At 50.8% G+C, this 20,332-nt stretch overlaps 2 protein-coding genes across 2 annotated transcripts in view; one reads left to right on the top strand and one right to left on the bottom strand.

Moving 5' to 3' along the window:
* Window positions 1-20,332, top strand: part of slc35g2a (solute carrier family 35 member G2a) — a 157,989-nt gene that overhangs the window by 47,970 nt on the left and 89,687 nt on the right. The window lies entirely within an intron of this gene.
* Window positions 1-20,332, bottom strand: part of ppp2r3a (protein phosphatase 2, regulatory subunit B'', alpha) — a 54,501-nt gene that overhangs the window by 12,614 nt on the left and 21,555 nt on the right. Inside the window, exon 2 of the mRNA XM_062468745.1 lies at window positions 16,614-20,126. Within this exon, the coding sequence (XP_062324729.1) occupies window positions 16,614-19,511 (2,898 nt within the window). The 5' untranslated portion in view covers window positions 19,512-20,126. The remainder of the gene's footprint in view (window positions 1-16,613; window positions 20,127-20,332) is intronic.

The raw sequence follows: 20,332 nt of genomic DNA, 5'->3' as shown, positions 1-20,332 counted from the left end.
GTGTGTGTGTGTGTGTGTGTGTGTGTGTTGGTGCAGTGTACTGTGGGAAGGAATTCCTCCCCCGCACCACCTAACTAAAGTTAGCCACTAGTCTGAAGATGTAACTAACTGCTCAAAAGTATATACTTCAGACAGACAAGATCTGTTTGAGAGACTGTGTGGTCTGTTTTGTGTGTGCGTGTGTGAGCGTGTGTATGTGTGTCAGTACGTGTATTTGTATATATGTGTGTGTGTGTCAGTATGTGTTTGTGTATATATGTGTGTGTGTCAGTATGTGTGTGTGTACGTGTGTGTGTGTGTACGGGTGCTGTCATGAAGTGGACTATCCCGTGAAACGACAACACAATTCGTTCTTACAGCTACACAGACCACAACAGCATATCCAGTGCATGTTTGGGTGGGTGTTTTGTAGTGGTGTGTGTGTGTGTGTGTATGCCTTTACACATGCCAGCGGAACGTTCTCCCACTGCCAGGTGGGACCTCCATGGTACCTCCTATCACCCGGGTCTGCCGGTCCACCATGCCAACCCCCCCTGATGCCAAATCCCATCTTCCAGCCCCTCAGAGCAGGCCTGCGTTTATGCTCTGGCTCCACCAAGCCAGGCTGGAGGCCAGGGCCTACGACAGTGGTACTGTAACTGGTAACACGACAGCCGTGCCCTGGGTCACATGAAGAGCTGAACAGCACCCTCTGGTGGACGCTAGTAGACGACACCTCTGAACTCTTGAGGTGAAATAAGAACGACTTTGCTGTCCTCGGTTGGGAGGAAAAGGTCCTTCACTGGATTGTTCCTGCAAAGGCGCCTCTCTATGTGATTTGTCCTTTGCATATTTTCAATTCCATTTGACTAAATGACTCTGAGAAAAGGTGGAACTTGTTTGTAGACCCTTCCCCTCCCACGGGCCCCGGCCAACCCCCTCCCTCATCCTCATCCTGCCGCCCCCCACCACCACGCCCCAGCCCTTGCTCGCCTCCCAGACCAGTATAGGAGGCCCTGCTGACATTTCAGCCACACAAGCTATCCCACAATGCTTAGCGGTGTCTTTCTCAGTCGCAGCTGTCGGGAGGTTATCAAAGCTCTGAGTGGTAGGAGTTACAACGGTAGATGCACTGAGGGGAGGGGCTAGTGTGGAACAAGGAACGAGAAGAAGGCCTGTGTCTCTGTGTGTCTCTGTGTGTCTCTGTGTGTCTGTGTCTCTGTGTGTCTCTGTGTGTCTCTGTGTGTCTGTGTGTCTCTGTGTGTCTCTGTGTGTCTCTGTGTGTCTCTCTCTCGATATAGATATAGATATTCAGCCATTTCATTTTCCCCCAGTGTTCTAGGTAGGAGTTTTTGTTTTATTCTGTTTGGTGATAGTAAAGGGGAAGGAGGTGTGCCAGGTGGCAACTGGTTTGTTAGTCTCATAACCAGCTGGCACAGGGTTACCTTCATGGACTGCAAGGGCTTTAGATTGGAAGGTTTCCTCAGGACTGGATTTTAAATGGGTGTAACATTTTTATGATAGTTTCTGGATTTCTCATGTTAATGGGAATCATATGGATGTAACCCCCTGGGTTATTTTATGTGTGCACAAACATTTCTTGTTAAACATATGTTCACTTTTAGTGAGTCATATCTAAATTTCTTACCCGTATTGGCATCCTTGGCATTTATTCTAAAGCACCTATTATTTAATACTGCCGGTGGGTTTGTGTTATGTGTTTGGTCAATGAACGTGTCAATCGGGGGCAGTTGCACTGTTGTAATTGGTTTTCGGTTAATTTTGGTAGGGCGGAAGTTACGCCCTGTTTTGACTGACACTGTATATATGTTATGTTGTTTTTCTTTTTGGCCTCTTGGGACGCGACCACTCACGAGAGAGGCTGGACGGTTAGCTCTCGTGGTGCGTCAATTTGAGGAGCTAGCTAGCTAAACCTAACTTCTATGTTGGTGTACGGCTATCCTCTATTGGGAGCGGTTAACGGACTGACATCAGTGGAAGTTACGATAACTTTTCACCTAGAGCAGAAGATCTACACATAGAGGACAACGCTGGACCCGTGTGCCCTAGCATTTGAGAGGACCGCCCTGGATTGTTGTTTCAGTCGGCAAAATCCACCCGGGAGTGCAACGCTGGAAGTTTGTTTGCTTGGTTCCCCGGAGTTCGCGCCACTTTCTTTCCGCACCCGGAGCTATTGTTGCGGGGTGCCATTAAAACCTTCGGGGTGGGTGAGTAGGGCCTACACGCTCTTGAGCGTGTAACATTAGCCGCTTTCGCACAGCATCTTGGGCTGCCCCGACTCTCCACATCAGGCCTGCACCGTCAGAGACCTTTTATTAGCACTCGGTACCGAGTCGGGACATTTATTGATAAATAGCATTGCCGGCTTTAGTATTGTGTATTTGATGTGTTTGTTTATTGGGGGCCCCTAACTGTGTTTATTACTGTATAAATGATGTTCATGTGATAACCGACTGTTTTGCTTAATAGCACTTATGGATGGTTGTTGTTCTTTTCGTATTTAATACGGGGAAAGTATTAGCTTTAATCATCGTGTGACTATTGACCTCGTTAATAGTTTTATGACCCACCGAATCATTAAAGGGGTCATCCTTTTCAATGTAATCTTCTTGTTTCTATGTTCCTATTTACAGTTAAGTTTGCATCATCTTCTTTTATATATATGTTGGATTGAAGTAGCCTGTCACACACTTTACACTTATTGTAGACCATGTACATTGTTACACATTATTTACATACTCATACTAGGGTTAATTAGCCCAGTCTACACAGTTTAGAGTGTACGTTAACGAACTTAGGCGCTGTTCATAAGCAGTAAAGCAGAACAAGCGTTACATAAAATGGAGGCACCGCTGAGATGTACTGAGTGACTGGCTATATATATAATACAAAAGAACGAAGAAAAAGTGCAAGTTTATAATATGGCTGACTGTACCTGTCCACTCCTGCTCTCCGAACTCCAAACCTGGTGTAGTGAAACTGAAGTTAATCCAGCTCATGCAGTTATTGTGAGTGGTGTCCCAAGTGATACAAGTTTTGCTGATGTTGAAGAAGTACTCGGAACAGTCAAAGTTTTTGGAAGAGTCAGAGCACAGAAGTCTTTTCCTACAGAGGACGTGTTGTTGTGTGAAACTCGCATCAGAGTTGACCCAGGCAGAGCTCCTCCTGAAATAATCCCTACTACTGGTGAGTCACCGTGGAAGCTAACTCTGCTAATGGAAAATGCAGCCAAATCTGACGAGTTTTCAACCAAGCTACTACAACTGCTAGAGAGTGAGGGGAAGACAATGGCAGACATTGAACCGCTACTCGGGCAACAAAGACAAGTCAAACCAGACGACTCTTCATCCATTATCCGTGCTGTGGGAGACCTGTTGGAAAAAGCTAGGCCCCCACAAGAAAGTAATGCTTTTCGCCGCTTGCGTGTCTTCTCTGGAGTTAACCCTACACCTGCCAGTGAAGAGACTCTGGACAGATGGATGGAGCAGGCACAATTAATGCTGGATGAGTGTGATTGCTCAGCAAAGGAAAAGAAAAAGAGGATTGTGGAAAGTTTAAAAGGGCCAGCACTTGAGATTATCCAAGCTATACGCTACAATGATCCAGCAGCAACCCCTCAAGACTACCTCACTGCCATTGAAAACGTGTTTGGCACCTCCGAGTCTGGTGAAGATCTCTACTTCAAGTTCAGATCCATGCAGCAAAAGCCAAATGAAAGACTCTCGGATTTTGTGAGAAGGCTTGAGAAAGTGCTCACCAAAGCTGTTCAAAAAGGTGGCCTTTCCCATTTCCTGAGAGATCGTGCGCGTGTTGAGCAGTTGCTGAGAGGAGCAGTGGAGTCCGACATCATGTTACTGCAGCTACGCCTAAAAGAAAGACTCAACCAACCCCCTTCGTTCATGACTCTGCTCAGCGAGATCCGTGTTGAAGAGGATCAAAAAATGACAAGACAACATACAAGTTCAAGTGTGCGTCATCTGGCTGCTGCAGACATAAAGGTGAAGCCATCTGAAATAGACAATCTTAAGCACCAGATTCAAACTCTGCAAAGTCAAGTACAGCAGTTAACAGTCAGAGGCGCATCTCCGCAGACAAGAGCTCTTGCCTCCTCCGCCGCTCACTCAGATCCTGATGTGCATGCCCTCCAAGAGCAAGTCCTCAGCCTGCAACACCAGCTCAGTTGGAGGGATCAGCCATCCAAAGTTCCTCCTGCTCAAGCAAGACCTAAACGAAACTTCTCCCAAAAGCCACACAGTATCAAAGAGCCTGCCAAGATGCCTAAAGACGGCTCAGAGGTGTTCTGTTATCGCTGTGGTGAAGATGGGCACATTGCCACTAACTGTGCCAGCTCTGAAAATCCCTCCAAAGTCATCAGGAAGCTCATACAGTCCATGCACAAGCTTCAGAACAGCCAAAAAGAGGCCACTGCAGGCACCTCCCACTCCAAAAGACCAGGCGGCCAAGTTACTGCAAGTCAAGTTGGTCCTCCGGAGTCCAGCCATATTCCTACCGGCTTAATCGGGGCACCCACAGTTGGCCGCATAATCATTGAAGGCAAGATCTGTGAAGCTTTAATGGACAGTGGCTCTACCGTCTCCATCATATTTGAAGAGTGGTACTCCAAGCATCTGTCTCACCTGCCGTTGCACCCAATCTCCAGTCTCGACCTCTGGGGCCTTGGCCAGAACAGCTATCCCTACAAAGGCTTCATCACTGCTCAAATACAGTTTCCTGATGACAACACCCAGAGTGAGCCCAAGACCTTTTTGGCCCTTGTCTGCCCAAAACCTAATGGCCCAGAGCAGCTGCCCATCATTATTGGCACAAATGCCCGTGCTTTTGATCACAAGCCTCAGCCGAAAAGCCACTCCAAGAATAACAAAGCCCAGTCCATGCGTGTTTTCACTCAGTCTAGTCCACCTGCCAAGTCCGTGCTGAACAACAGTGACGTCGTGGCTCAAGTGAGATGGGCTGGGCCTGGTCCGCTGACTATTCCGCCAGGTGGTGAACTTTCAGCTATCTGTAAAGTGTCAAATTCAGACCCACTGGAAGACAGCATCCTCATGATTGAGACTCCTTCTACAGGCGCACTCCCTACTGGAGTCCTGATGCCCCCTTGTGTTCTTCTCTCCACCGAAATGGACAAGAACAGATTTTTATTGTTCCTAAAAAATGAGTCTGTCAAGGCCAAGTCGATTCCCAAAGGCACGGTTCTCGCGCAGGTCCACAAAGCAGACATCGTCACACAAGTTCAGCCAAGTCAAGTGCCCAGTTCAAGACTTGATCCAACACTTTTCAGTTTTGGAGATTCCCCTATTCCGGAACACTGGAAAACAAGACTGTCGCAGAAACTGGCAGAGCGTCCACAAGTATTCTCACTATCAGAGTGGGACGTGGGACTAGCACAAGGGGTGGAGCATCGCATCAGACTAAAAGACGAAAGACCCTACAGAGAGAGAGTAAGACGGCTGGCCCCAGCAGATATAGACGATGTCCGTTGCCACCTGCAAGAACTGTTGGCAGCTGGTATAATTAAAGAATCTCGCTCTCCCTACGCCTCGCCAATTGTCGTGGCGAGAAAGAAGAACGGCAAGATAAGAATGTGCATTGACTATCGCACCCTAAACACCAGAACCATACCAGACCAATACACGGTCCCCAGAATCGACGATGCTTTAACCAGTCTCACAGGAAGTCGCTGGTTCTCTGTGCTTGATCTTCGCAGTGGTTATTACCAACTTGCCATGGCAGAAGAAGATAAAGAGAAGACGGCATTCATTTGTCCTCTGGGGTTCTACCAGTTCGAGCGCATGCCCCAAGGCATCACAGGGGCCCCTGCCACGTTTCAGAGATTAATGGAGAAGGCTGTGGGAGATATGAACCTGCTTCAGTGTCTCGTGTATCTGGACGATCTCATTGTCTTTGGCCGCACTTTAGAAGAGCATGAAGAGCGCCTTATGAAAGCCCTTGACCGTCTTGCAGAGCAAGGTTTGAAACTCTCCATTGATAAATGTCAGTTTTGCCAGCCTCAAGTCAAGTATGTCGGTCATATCGTCTCAGCAGCAGGTATTGCCACAGACCCGGACAAGATTAAGGCTGTAGCTCAGTGGAATGCTCCCTCCAACCTCAAGTCACTCCAGTCCTTCCTTGGTTTCTGTGGCTATTATAGGAAGTTCATTGCCAACTACTCAGCAATTGTCCGTCCTCTCACAGACCTGACTAAGGGGTACCCGCCAACTCAAAAGAAAAGAAAGGCTTCAAAAGATACTGAAACCACCTACTTTCGTCCATCTGTGCCGTTTGGAGAACGATGGACCCTTGAGTGCTCAGGCATTCAATAAAATAGTAAATTGCCTCACACAGGCGCCAGTCCTGGCATTTGCTGACGCCACCAAGCCATATGTCCTCCACGTTGACGCCAGTCTGGACGGACTAGGGGCAGTCCTTAACCAAGAACACTCTAATGGCCTGCGTCCTGTTGCATTCGCCAGTCGTAAGTTGAGCCAGCCTGAGAAGAACTACCCAGTTCACCAGCTAGAATTCCTGGCGTTGAAGTGGGCTGTAGTCGACAAGTTTCACGATTACCTTTACGGGGCTCGCTTTACTGTTAGGACCGACAATAATCACCTCACTTATGTACTTACCACTGCTAAGTTAAACGCAACAGGTCATCGATGGTTAGCAGCCCTCACCACCTATGACTTCGACATTCAGTACAAGCCAGGCATAGAGAACGTGGATGCCGACTGGTTGTCCAGAAACGCCAGTGATGACGATGGATGGAGACGCATCTCGACCTCTGGTGTCAAAGCCCTATGCCATCCTGTCTGGACCTTTCAGGCTTCCGATTCTTCCAGTCAGCTCATTGACCAACTAGGGCCCTCTCCAAGTGCAGTTCCTGATGTCTTTGCCTGTTTCTCTCATCTGCAGCTGACCCCTCTTGAAAGGCTTAGCAAAGGTGACCTTGTGATCTCTGTCGCCAAGAAAGCAGTGACAGTTGGTTCCTGGCCCCAGCAAGGTAACAGTCACCCAGATCTGGTGCTCCTTCAAAGAGAACGCACTAAGCTCCTCATCACAGATGGCGTGTTGCACCAAAGGATTAGCAGACCTGGCGGCCACACAGTTCTCCAACTCGTCCTCCCAAGTCAGTTCAAGCCACAAGTACTTCAAGCCTTGCATGACGAGTCTGGGCATCTTGGGGTCGAACGCACCGTGGATCTCCTGAAAGACCGGTTTTACTGGCCCAAGATGGTCCCCGACATCGCAGACTACATCAAGAACTGTGGCCGATGTATTGCCCGTAAGACTCTGCCTCACAGAGCAGCACCGCTGAACCAAATCACAAGTACAGGCCCACTCGACTTAGTCTGTATAGACTTTTTGTCTATTGAGCCAGACTCCAAAGGTGTGACCAACGTCCTCGTGGTCACGGACCATTTCACCCGATATGCACAGGCTTATGCAACTAAAGACCAAAGAGCCTCTACTGTAGCCAAGGTCCTTGTTGAAAAGTTCTTTGTGCACTATGGCCTGCCAGCAAGAATCCACTCGGATCAGGGGCGTGATTTTGAAAGCCGTCTAATCAAAGAACTCCTGCATTTGCTTGGCATAAAGAAATCAAGAACGACTCCCTATCACCCCCAAGGTGACCCACAGCCAGAGCGTTTCAACCGCACACTCTTATCTATGCTGGGAACGCTTAACCCCTCGGAAAAGCAGAAGTGGAGTCAATACATCAGCCTACTTGTGCACGCCTACAACTGTACGCGCAACGACGCAACCGGCTACTCACCCTACCGCTTAATGTTCGGCCGTGAAGCTCGTTTGCCCGTTGACCTCTGCTTCGGAACGTCTCCAGACGGTCAAGATGACAAGACTTCACTGTAGTATGTTGACAATCTCAAAGCAGAGTTGCAGCAAGCTTACCAGTTGGCACAAGAGGTTGCGGACACAGTACATCAACGAAACAAAAGACACTACGACACAAGAGTAAGAAACCAAGCCCTGGAAACAGGAGACCGCGTCCTTATCAGAGCTACAGGTGTGCCGGGGAAGAACAAGTTGGGAGACAAGTGGTTGTCAAGTCCCTATGTGGTGGTCGAAAAACTGTCCAACCTGCCCGTGTACAGAGTAAAACCAGAAAAGGGTCGAGTCATTGTCAAGACTCCACAGAGACCATCTTCTGCCCATAGGTCATCTGGTTCGGTTCCCTGCAAGTCCAGATAAGCAAGAGACTCCTCAGAGACCTGCAACTAGGTCTTCTCAAGACAAGATGATGAGAAATCAACAAGATAGTCTAGAAACAGACCCAGAAGAAGAAACTGGAGAAATGTCAGAGCCAGAGGAAGATGATGTGTGGTATCTATCCGCTGCTCAAAAAGAGTCCATCTCTCAGGCCCTTGACCTTCTCGCAGATCATTTCGGTCAAAACCTGCCGCCTCAGTGTGAAGACCCGAGCCTACCTTCACAAGCTTGTCCTGCCGAGCCAGTACGTGCTCCCAGTCCTTCAGAATTTGAAAGGGACCCAGATGTTTTTCTGCAAATGCCTGAAGACCCTGTGGTGGACACAGGTCTGGAAGAGGGTGAGCTCCCTTCTGCTAGTCGGTCTGAAAGTAGTGCAGAGCCCATCTGTGACCGCCAGTCCCGACGAGAGATCAAGCCTGTCATCCGTTTAAGCTATGACAAGCCTGGGCACTCCACTGACAAGCCAATTGTGATGGTCCACCGTGGTTTGAGGATAACCATCTGCAGAGACTGACCTTCCTGCTGCCATAGCGTGCCTCATCTAGCTTAGGTAGATAGGACTATATGGGTGGGACTAACACTAACATTTAGCCGTTATGGGTAAATGTAATCTTTTCTCAGACTTTGATTTAGTCCGATGAGGTCATCTGGACTTTTTAGAAGGGGGAGGATGTAACCCCCTGGGTTATTTTATGTGTGCACAAACATTTCTTGTTAAACATATGTTCACTTTTAGTGAGTCATATCTAAATTTCTTACCCGTATTGGCATCCTTGGCATTTATTCTAAAGCACCTATTATTTAATACTGCCGGTGGGTTTGTGTTATGTGTTTGGTCAATGAACGTGTCAATCGGGGGCAGTTGCACTGTTGTAATTGGTTTTCGGTTAATTTTGGTAGGGCGGAAGTTACGCCCTGTTTTGACTGACACTGTATATATGTTATGTTGTTTTTCTTTTTGGCCTCTTGGGACGCGACCACTCACGAGAGAGGCTGGACGGTTAGCTCTCGTGGTGCGTCAATTTGAGGAGCTAGCTAGCTAAACCTAACTTCTATGTTGGTGTACGGCTATCCTCTATTGGGAGCGGTTAACGGACTGACATCAGTGGAAGTTACGATAACTTTTCACCTAGAGCAGAAGATCTACACATAGAGGACAACGCTGGACCCGTGTGCCCTAGCATTTGAGAGGACCGCCCTGGATTGTTGTTTCAGTCGGCAAAATCCACCCGGGAGTGCAACGCTGGAAGTTTGTTTGCTTGGTTCCCCGGAGTTCGCGCCACTTTCTTTCCGCACCCGGAGCTATTGTTGCGGGGTGCCATTAAAACCTTCGGGGTGGGTGAGTAGGGCCTACACGCTCTTGAGCGTGTAACATTAGCCGCTTTCGCACGGCAGCTTGGGCTGCCCCGACTCTCCACATCAGGCCTGCACCGTCAGAGACCTTTTATTAGCACTCGGTACCGAGTCGGGACATTTATTGATAAATAGCATTGCCGGCTTTAGTATTGTGTATTTGATGTGTTTGTTTATTGGGGGCCCCTAACTGTGTTTATTACTGTATAAATGATGTTCATGTGATAACCGACTGTTTTGCTTAATAGCACTTATGGATGGTTGTTGTTCTTTTCGTATTTAATACGGGGAAAGTATTAGCTTTAATCATCGTGTGACTATTGACCTCGTTAATAGTTTTATGACCCACCGAATCATTAAAGGGGTCATCCTTTTCAATGTAATCTTCTTGTTTCTATATTCCTATTTACAGTTAAGTTTGCATCATCTTCTTTTATATACATGTTGGATTGAAGTAGCCTGTCACACACTTTACACTTATTGTAGACCATGTACATTGTTACACATTATTTACATACTCATACTAGGGTTAATTAGCCCAGTCTACACAGTTTAGAGTGTACGTTAACGAACTTAGGCGCTGTTCATAAGCAGTAAAGCAGAACAAGCGTTACATGTAATATATTTCAAAAATTTTCATATTTTATATCTCTCTCTTTACTTTCTTACTGGCACTCTGTGTCTGTCTTTATTCCTTACTCTTTGTTTCTCTCTGTCCCTCCCTCCACTTCTCTCTTCTGACAGACAGGATTTCAGATCCATGAAAGTTACTTCCTCTCACAATCCCCCCCATCCCTCTCTTTCTCCATGCACTTGGTATATCATACATTCATTTCAAGGAGCACATCTGAGACAGAGTTGGTGTGTGTGTGTGCATGTGTGTGTGTGTAAGGGGACCCTTAACAGATGTCACAGGGCAGCTGTGTGCTCTTATCTTTAGTGACTGACAGGCTGGGAAGGCCGCCCCGGTGTGTCACCAGGGTCCCTGAGCCTGCCCTGTTCGTCTCTTCTGCAGCCGAACGCCTTCTTGGACACAAGCTTACAAATCTCTTCAGCGTGACATCACCAAGGTGTGATCAGGACTGGCAGCTACACTGTCTCTCCACGCATACTGCTAGAGTCTCAGACACTCCCAGGAAGGGGCGTCAGGTGGCTGAGTGGTGAGGGAAGCGGACTAGTAATCTCAAGGTTGCCAGTTCGATTCCCGGCCGTGCCAAATGACGTGTCCTTGGGCAAGGCACTTCACCCTACTTGCCTCGGGGGGAATGTCCCTGTACTTACTGTAAGTTTCTCTGGATAAGAGCGTCTGCTAAATGACTAAAATGTAAATGTAAATCTGAATAGGGACGGACACAGGGAGAGATAGACAGGGGGAGAGACCGGAAGGGAGACAGACAGAGGGGTATAGAGACAGAATGCTGAATCCGTGTAACTCCTGGTAACAAAACTACCTGTTCCCCATGAGAGGAGAGGAGGTGGAGAGGGGAGGAGAAGAGAGGAGAAGAAAGGGGAAGGAAAGGATAGGAGGTGGAGAGGAGATGAAACGAGAAAGAAAGGAGAGGAGGAAGAGATGAATGGCAGGTGTTACGACTCCACTCTTCCCTCCTACCTCCATGTTCGCCATGGGAACAGGTGAGTCAGCCCCCTGACTGGCATACAGTAGGTCATACCCACACACATGTGATTGGCTGTAGAGCAGTGGCCAGGTGTGTGCTGGGAAAATGAGGAAGGGAGCAACTGTGGTTGACAGTTGAGCATTCAAACCCACCCCGTCTCCCACTAGACCCCTCTACACCCCCCCATGTCCCATGTTAGAGTCGAGGAAGCACACACACACACAGAGGATCTGAGTGTGTGTGTGCTTCCTCGACTCTAACCTCTCTTGCTGGGGCCAGTTAACACAATCTGCTCCTTCCAAATATCACAGTGCGCGATGAATAGTGAGAACATAACCACTTCCAGAACATTCACACACACACCCCTCCCTTGTAACATGGAAGTCCTGAAGTCCACTGTGTTTAAATGTATCCATGTAAATATAGCCTCTAATTTGAAGTTTATTTCTGCTGCAGGAACTAGGCAGACTTCACACACACCCGCACCCGCACACGCACACACACACACAAGGATATACACTCTTGAAAAAAGCATGCCAAATGCCATCTCCATGGCGATAACCCTTTCCCTGGATTGAGTGTGACGGGTGGAATGCTCCCAGGGTTGCCGTGCCAACACCAGGAAGCACATTTCTCATGGCTGCTCTATTCCCAGACTTACTTCCTCTGACAATACACACAAACACACACACATTCTAACACACACGAATACACACAAACCCTAACACACACACACAAACACACGCATTCTAACACACACACACACACACCCTAACACACACACAAACTCTACAACACACACGAAGGTCAGTAGGGGTTAAGTTGCTAAACAGCCGTAGTGACATGGTGTGACCACTAGAGGATACTAAATAGGGAGAAAACGGGATCTGATTTCCTCAGTTATTTAGTAACATGTATTATAGATCTATTGCACCACCATACAGGCTGAAAAACAAATTCCCTCCCACACTCGGGGAAAAGAACACTCTGTCTCACAAAGATAAACAAACACACGCGCACACCTACACTTAAACAAGCCCACAGGTGTGGGGCCAGCAATACCTCCTTACTCCAAAAGGTGGAGGTAGAGCTTGTCTTGTTGTTCTGAAACAGCAGCTTGCTCTTTCTTTCTGCACCCTCCTCCTTTCTCGAGTCCTTTCTCCCTCTCGCCCTCTTCCATTCTGTCTCTCTCGTTCTCTCTCTTTCTCTCTTTATGTCTTTCTTTCTCTCTCTTTCTCTCTCTTTCTCTCTCTTTCTCTCTCTCTGTCTCTCTGTCTCTCTTTGTCTCTCTCTGTTAGTGCCTGTGGAACACTAGAGGGCAGCAGCTACCTTCTGAAGAGGCTCCGATCAGCAGTATCAAAGTGCCATGGTCTATCGGTCTATTATGGGGGGGGGACTCGAGAGTCACAATTTTGTGGAACATTGGCAAACTCCCACAAACCACACCAGCTAGATAAACACACACACAGACACACACACACACACACGTCCTACTCTTTATCAAACGTCTTCAACCCTCTTTTCTCTGTCCCATGCAAGCCAATCAAAACACACCATTTACAAAGTAATTTGGGATAGGGGAGTCCCAACATCTAAAAACATGTTGCAGTTTCCATGGTGATACCTAGAGAGATCCATTGTGTGTGCTTTTCCCCCCTTCCCTGTCAACAGGACATTGAGGAAAAGGTGTATCATGTGTGTTAAAGTTGTGTGTGCCTGTGCGTGTGTGTGTTTGTGCGTGTGTGTGCGTGTGTGTGTGGGTGTGTGTACACTTAAATCCCAGTTTTGCACTGGGATCCCCCTCCTGGATGCTATCCCAGCAAGCTCTGGGAGTGGTTCATTATGATGTCACCGGGGCTGGGAACTCAAGAGCGCGTTCATATTGAGACTGTCGCATTTGTTCATGCATGTGTGTTTGTATCAGTGTGTGTATCCAACTTGAGAGCGTGTGTGTGTGTTTTACTGTGTCAGCTAACCTCAAGAGTCAAGGTCTTTGCTGTTAACTCTCCATTTAGTTAGCAACTCAGGCCCCAGGCTGTAAGTCCATGTTGTATGTAGCCTTGTGTGTGTGTGTGTGTGTGTGAGAGTGTGTGTGTGTTTGTGTGTGTGTGTGTGTGAGAGTGTGTGTGTGTTTGTGTGTATGTGCGCGCAGTGTGGGGGCGTCTTTTCCCGCTTGGCTGAGGTTCCTGCCGTGACCTCATTTCCTGTAGAAGGAGCCGGAGGGTGATGTCATCCTCCACTGACCCAGAGTCAACAACTCAACACAGCCCCCCCCCCCCCCCTCTTCTCTCCCTCTCGGAGACTCTCTCTCTCTGCTTTATCCCCATTTCTCACTCTCTTTTTCCCCCTCTCTCTCTCTCTCTCTCTCTCTCTCTCTCTCTCTCTCTCTCTCTCTCTCTCTCTCTCTCCTCTCTCTCTCTCTCTCTCTCTCTCTCTCTCTCTCTCTCTCTCTCTCTCTCTCTCTCTCTCTCTCTCTCTCTCTCTCTCTCTCTCTCTCTCTCTCTCTCTCTCCTCTCTCTCTCTCTCTCTCTCTCTCTCTCTCTCTCTCTCTCTCTCTCTCTCTCTGACTCAAAGTCAACAACCCCCTGCTGTTTCCCTCCTCGCTCCCCCCTGCTGTTTCCCTACTCCCCCCATCCTGTCCTTACACTTCCCCCTCTCTCACTTCTCCTGAAGACAGCTGCACTGGGAACAAATAAGACGTATTGATGTGCAGACACACATACACACGCACATACACGCACACAACCACACACACGTTTACACACACAAACACACACATACACTCACAGTACATTCTCTAAACCCAATAGTTAAACTTGGTTGCATGCAGTGGGCTGGAGGGTTAGGGTTAGTAAGTTGGAGGGCTCCAGAGGTGATTCTGGTGTGTGATGAAGGCATTCCCATGGCAACTCCCGGGCACACAGCGGTGTGCCAATTGATCATGTGACCATGTTTGGGCCTCACCCACTACAATTTACATATGGAGATATGAAGTTATACTGATCCACACAAACACAAAATACACACACACACACACATTAAGCAGGGAATGTGTCTCTGGCCTCAACAGGCTGGGTCTGCGACTCCCTGGACTGTGTTTGACTAGCTTCCCTGGCCTCTGATTTATATCGTTTGGCTTCCCCCAGTCTCCATGGAGATTAATGGGTACACCCTGACAGGTGCAGAAAGGCCTGTATTACTTTGTCAGCAGTGGAATACACACGCACACATAGACACTCACACACACAAATGCACGCACGCACACACACACAGACAGATGCACATACACACACAGACACACGCACCGCCAGGCACACACACACAAGCACACACACACAGACACACACACAGACATATTGATGGAGGTGAAACAGGCTGAGGCCAACACCTTCCCAGCACGACAGGACAAGGTTTGTGCCAAGCAACACACACATAAATACACACAAAGTCTCGCTCAGAATGTGTGTGTGTGTATGAGAGTGTGTGAGTCTGTATTTCTGTGTGCGTGAGAGAATATGAGGATGGCTAGTTTTGAGTATGTGTTTGTGACCCTTGTTTACTCTGTGATTGGCAGTTTAATGTGTAATTGGGGCAGGAGGCGGGGTCAGAGCTGGGGTATATTAGCATAATTCCCAGAGTGACTGACCAGAGTGCCAGAGCTGGTGTTGGGTGTCAGAGCGCTATTCCCAAGCTCAGCTGTGACCCACAGTAGCACTGGGTCAGCTTACCCTCCAACACACATACGCACATACACACACACCCTGACACACTCTTTCGTTCTCTCTTCCTCTCTCTCCCCCTCTGTCTTTCTCACTCTTGGTGTTACTCTCTCTGTCTCTCTCTCTCCCTTGGACCCCAGCTTCCTTTACAGCCCCCCACCCCTGGTTCTCTCTCTCTCTCCCTCAGGTCCGTTTACACTGTGGCGACAGTGAGTCTGTTAGCAGGATACCATAGTACGGGGGGGCCAGACACATATAGGCTCACTCACACCTCCGTCTGTCAGCCTGGGGTGTGTGTGTGTGTGTTATAGTGGGTTAATGACACCGTTAACACTCAATGTGCCATATCCCCCCCCGCACTCCCCCCATCCCACTGAGATCCAATCAGCACCCTCCACTCTGTCTCCAACATGGCAACAACAACAAAAAAAGGCTCCCAAAATAACACGGTGGCCAATCAGAGCTTGGATGCTCAGAGGGCCTGTCTGACACGCCGTGTTTGTGTGTCATGTGTGTATGAAGGAGACACAGAGAGAGAGACAGAGACAAAGAAACAGAGAGAGACAGAGAGAAAGAGAGAAAGAAAGAGACGGAGAGAAAGAGAGAAAGAGACAGAAACATATATATAGAGAGAGAGAGAGACAGAGACAGAGAGAGAGAGACAGAGACAGAGAGAGACAGAGAGAGAAAACGTGACATGAACTTAGGTGCTGGGGGGTTCTGGCAGTGTCAGCTACCATGGCAACCTCATAAATAGATGCCCTACATATGGGCAGAGCATAAAGTTTCACAGGTCAGTCAATAAACAGACAGGGTGGAGGGACGAAAGAGGAAGATGATGTATGGAGAGAGACTGGAAACAGTGAGGAGAGGGAGAGAGAGAGAGAGGGCTGTGATGAGGGAGGAGAAAAGGATTGGGGGGAACGGGTACTATCTCCATAAACAACTCTTTCCTTTAGATCGGATGGTGTTCTAAGTGTTCTAAGTGGCTGGATTGTATAGGTTCATTAGCCAGATTCTCAACTTCAATGAGAGATTGAGACATGCTCTCTGGCTCTTTCTCTGCAGAGTTGGTGTCACACACACACACACACACAACAGTAATTGCCCCTCTCCAAGCTGTGACAGTTCACAACCCTAAATTACCCTAAACTGTCCAGAGGGAGGAAAGGAGATCTGCCTCTTCGACACTGCCACATTTCAGAGCAATCACACACACACACACACACACACAGGAAATCACGCAAGCACACGCACGCACACACACACACACGCACACACAAACACACATGAGCACACACAACAAAACACACACCACACCCACCCACGCACACAAAAACACACTCAAGCAAACACACACACAAACACCAAACATAGGCGGCAGCCAGGAAAAGTCAACAAAAGAAGCCTGTAATAACCCAACTAGCCTGTTGTTGCAGAGTTCCAGCTCCGCCTCCACCACACAATACCACTGCTTCTGAGAAAGGCTGCTCAAATCTGAGCTGTGATCCATGCCCAGACCAGGCCTAGCCCAAGCTCTAAGGTTCTGGCTTGGGTTTAGACCCTAGAGGCCAGTCAGTACACAGCACTGTGTGGATTCTAGAGTGTGTATCTGTTACAGTCACTACTGTTCCAGGAGAAGATGTAGCCGTCACTGTACTAGTATTGATCTGGCACTTACTCGGATCACCTCAGGAGACTGCTGGATGAGAAGCGTCGAGCCACAGTCCCTCATGGCGATGGAGCCGACATCCGCGTCCTTCTCAGCAACCGGGGCAGAGATGCTGATATGTGCCGGGGCCTCCTCGGACGATGGTGCAGAAATGGTGGCAGGGGTAGAGGCAGGGATAGAGGCAGGGGTAAAGGAAGTGGCTGAGGCAGGGCTTAAGGTGGAAGCTAGAGCAGGGGCATGAGCTGGGGCTTGGGCGGAGGCCATGACTATGGCAGGAGTAGAGGCAGGCGCTGGGGCAGGAGTAAAGAAAGTGGTAGAGGTGAGGGCAGCGGCTGGCGCTGAGGCTGGGGCAGGGGTAGAGGCAGGGGCAAGGATTGAGACTGCGGAAGTCTGTAGGACATGGACAGGGGCTGGAGTAGGAGTAGAGGTAGGGGTAGTAGTTGGGGCAGTGGCAGTGGCAGTGGACAGGGTAGGAACAGGGGCAGAAGGGGTCGGAGGGGGTTCATGGCTGAGGGTTGGGAGAGGGGTGTGGGCAGTGGCAAAGACTGAGGCAGAGGCAGGGGCAGCTGGCAGGGGTTCAGGGACTGGAGTAGGTATGACGGCCCCAGGAGTAGACCCAGTTAGTGGTTCAGGTACAGCCTGAGCTGGTGGTATGGGGCTGGGGAGGGCTGAGCGTGGGGGTTCAGATTTGGGTCCAGGCAGGGGCACTAGTTTTGGTTCTACAGGCCATGGCACAGGTGTAGCTGGGGGGGGGTCCGCCTTGGCCCCTGGGGCCAGAGTGTCCTGCAACAGCCTCATCACCTCCTTTTCCTTCCCGCTGCTTTTCCCAGCGCTCCCAGTGCCCACCCCGGACTCCACCAGCTCCTGGGCAAAGCTTTCGATGCTCTCCAGGATCCTCATCAGCAGGGCCCCGTCCTCCTCCTCGCCCGGCCCAGCCTCGGTGCACCCTACTTGGGGAGCAACGGCCGCCACAGCCAGAGGTCTGGAGGACTGTCCGTTAGCGGCTAGGTGGCTAACAGGCTCCGGGAGCAGGGTGGGTGGGGGTGCCTGTGGGGGGGCACCCCCCTGGGCCCCCCATCTCTGCCTAGTCTTGGCCGGGAGGGGGGGCTCCTTCCCCCTCTCCTTCTCGGGACTCATGCTCTGAGAGAGTTTCTCCAGGTCGAGCAGCAGCTTGTCTATGTCGTCCTCTCTTGAACTGACGACAGGGGCTGGCCAGGGGGGACAGGCGGGGGGGTGCAACATGGCCTGGGCAGAAGGCGCAGGGGCCACGTGTGGCACACGGGGGTTCAACGGTGCCCCGGTGCCCCGCTGACTGTGTGTGGCGTGTCTGCCGGGGGACCTTGCCGGGGTGGGGCCCTGGCCCCTGGCCTGGTCTGAATCCTCCTCTATGTACAGCGGCTCCATGTGGGAAACAGGGGGAGCGTGTGGAGGGGTAGAGGAGGGGATGGGGGTGTTGTGAGGAGGGGCAGGCGGGGAGACGGACGGAGCGTGTGTATGCGTTGAAGGGGAGTGCGTGTGTGGCGCGTGCTGCAGGCCATTCGAAAGAGGAGCCGTTCTGGAAGTTGGGTTCTGGTTTGGCTTGTGGCTGGATCCAGACCCAACCTTGGTGGTGGAGGAGGAGACAGATGCAGAGGAGGAGGCGGGAGGAGGGGAGGAGGAGGTGGAGGGCAGGGCGGTTTTCGGAAGAGGGGGGGACTGCACCACATCCTCGTACCGAGGGGGTTGCTCGTTCCCGAACATGGGCGAGAAGCTCCCCTGAGTCTGGAGGGAGTGGAGACTGCTGACCAGTTCTGCAAGCTCACTATGCCCCCCCCCGGCCCCCTGGCCACCGGCCCCCAGCCCTGCAGCCCCCCCCTCCAGCTCCAGGGGCAGCCTCTTCAGGTAGGAGCTCAGCCTGCTCATCACAGCCTGGTACATCGTCTCCGGGCTGACCCCGCCATCCTCGCCACCGCCGGGCGCCTTGCGGCGGATGCACTGCTTGATGATGTCCGTGCACTTCTTCAGGTCCTCTGAGCACTTGAGCAGGATGTCCAGGCAGGCGCGGATGTCCTCGCCGCCGGCGCCGCCGTGTTCCCCGCGCGTTTTCTCCAGCAGCCGGGCGATCAGGTTCTCCTCGCCCAGGGTGCTGAGGTACAGCGACGCCACCGTGTTCAGCCCCGCCTCCAGCGAGCCACTGCACACACTCGAGAGGCTGCCCGTGGAGCCGCCGCCCACCTTTGATGCTGACAATAGGCCGGATGACTTGGGCTTGCACTCCTCCGCCCCCACGCCCTTGCCTGGGCCGAATGGGGGCTGGTTCTCGTCGTTGGAGGGGGCGGCTGGGGCGGTGTTGGAGGAGAAGTGGCCGTAGATGATGTCCAGGTCGGTGGAGCGCCGGCTGAAGGAGTCGGGTCGGACCTTGCGACCCTTTCGGAAGGTGACGTGGCTAGAGGAGAGGCGGAGCTTCTCGAAGGAGAACTCCTTGAGCTTGCCGCTGGCCAAGTTGATTGCCTCTCCAGTGATGTCCTTCAGGCTCCCCGAGGGAGTCGGCCCACCCCCCACAACCACCGCACACCCCCCCCCGGACCCTGCCCCCACCCCCCCTGCCTTCTTACCCCGCCACGGGGGGCTATCCTCCCATACGCCCCCGTTACACCCCGTTTCCATGGAAACCCCAGATTTGGCGTGGTGGGTGGGGCTGGCGGCGGGGGGGTTGCGGGCGGGTGCGTGGGCGTGTCGCCCCGGGTCGGGGCAGGTGAGGAGTTCGGAGCAGGTGCTGCGGTGGGCCACGGTACAGTCCAGGCCCTGGGACTGCGCCCCACATGGCCCAGAGCAGTAGTGCACGGCATGGCTGTGGGAACGCCGGTCCACCACCACACTGCTGTAGCAGCTCACACTGCTCACCACCACGCGGTACGCCGCCGCCATGGTTACCACCGCGCGTTGCTAGGGATACCACGAGACACGTCTCCCCGCTAGGCCTCCACGCAGGGCATACAGCAACTGGGCCAAATACAGTGAAAATAAATGTGTTTTTGTAGAGAAAAAAAAGTTTGGGCTTTTTAGATGCCTTCAGGTAAACAATGACAGGACTGTATATACAAAAACCCTTAGTGTATACCTGGAGTTGAATAAATTACACCTTATAATAAATAGGATTGTGCTCAGGGAAACAGTTCTCAGAGATTCAGTAAATATCTAGTAAGTAATGAGAGCTTTACATCCACACTGGAAATCAGGTCTTCCCAGAGCTCTCAAATATAGCTACTTCCCCCCTCCTCCTCCCTCTCCTCCTCTTCTCTTCACAGCTAGGTGCCTTACTCTCGGCAGAAGAAGACAGAGTTAGCCACATATCCACAGCTGCCCCAGGCCCCTGATATCCCCAGGCCACAGCATCACCCTAGCCAGGGCACACCGTGCTGGGCATGGAGTTCCGGTTGCTTCCAGCTGTCTTGCTCTACTCGTTGCTGCTGTCCCTTGTTGGGTCCAGCGCTGTCAGGACATGGATGAAGAGAGAGCGTCTCTCTGATGGGAGGACACCACCTGGAAGGAAAGGAGAGGGGGGGGGAGGAGGGAAAGAAAGAGGTCAATCACTCAGACAGAAGATAGCACACTATATGCTGTATAGCTCACATTGATTACTCATCAACAGGCACAAACGCCTGTGCTATACACCTGACACACACGCACAGGCACACAATAATAGACACATACAGGCACATAGGCAGAAACACACACATACATCATAC

Source organism: Osmerus eperlanus, chromosome 9 (genome assembly GCF_963692335.1).
Source record: "Osmerus eperlanus chromosome 9, fOsmEpe2.1, whole genome shotgun sequence".
Lineage (NCBI taxonomy): Eukaryota > Metazoa > Chordata > Actinopteri > Osmeriformes > Osmeridae > Osmerus > Osmerus eperlanus.
Note: the sequence above shows the minus strand (reverse complement) of the source record. Positions and strands in the feature narration are given on the sequence as shown.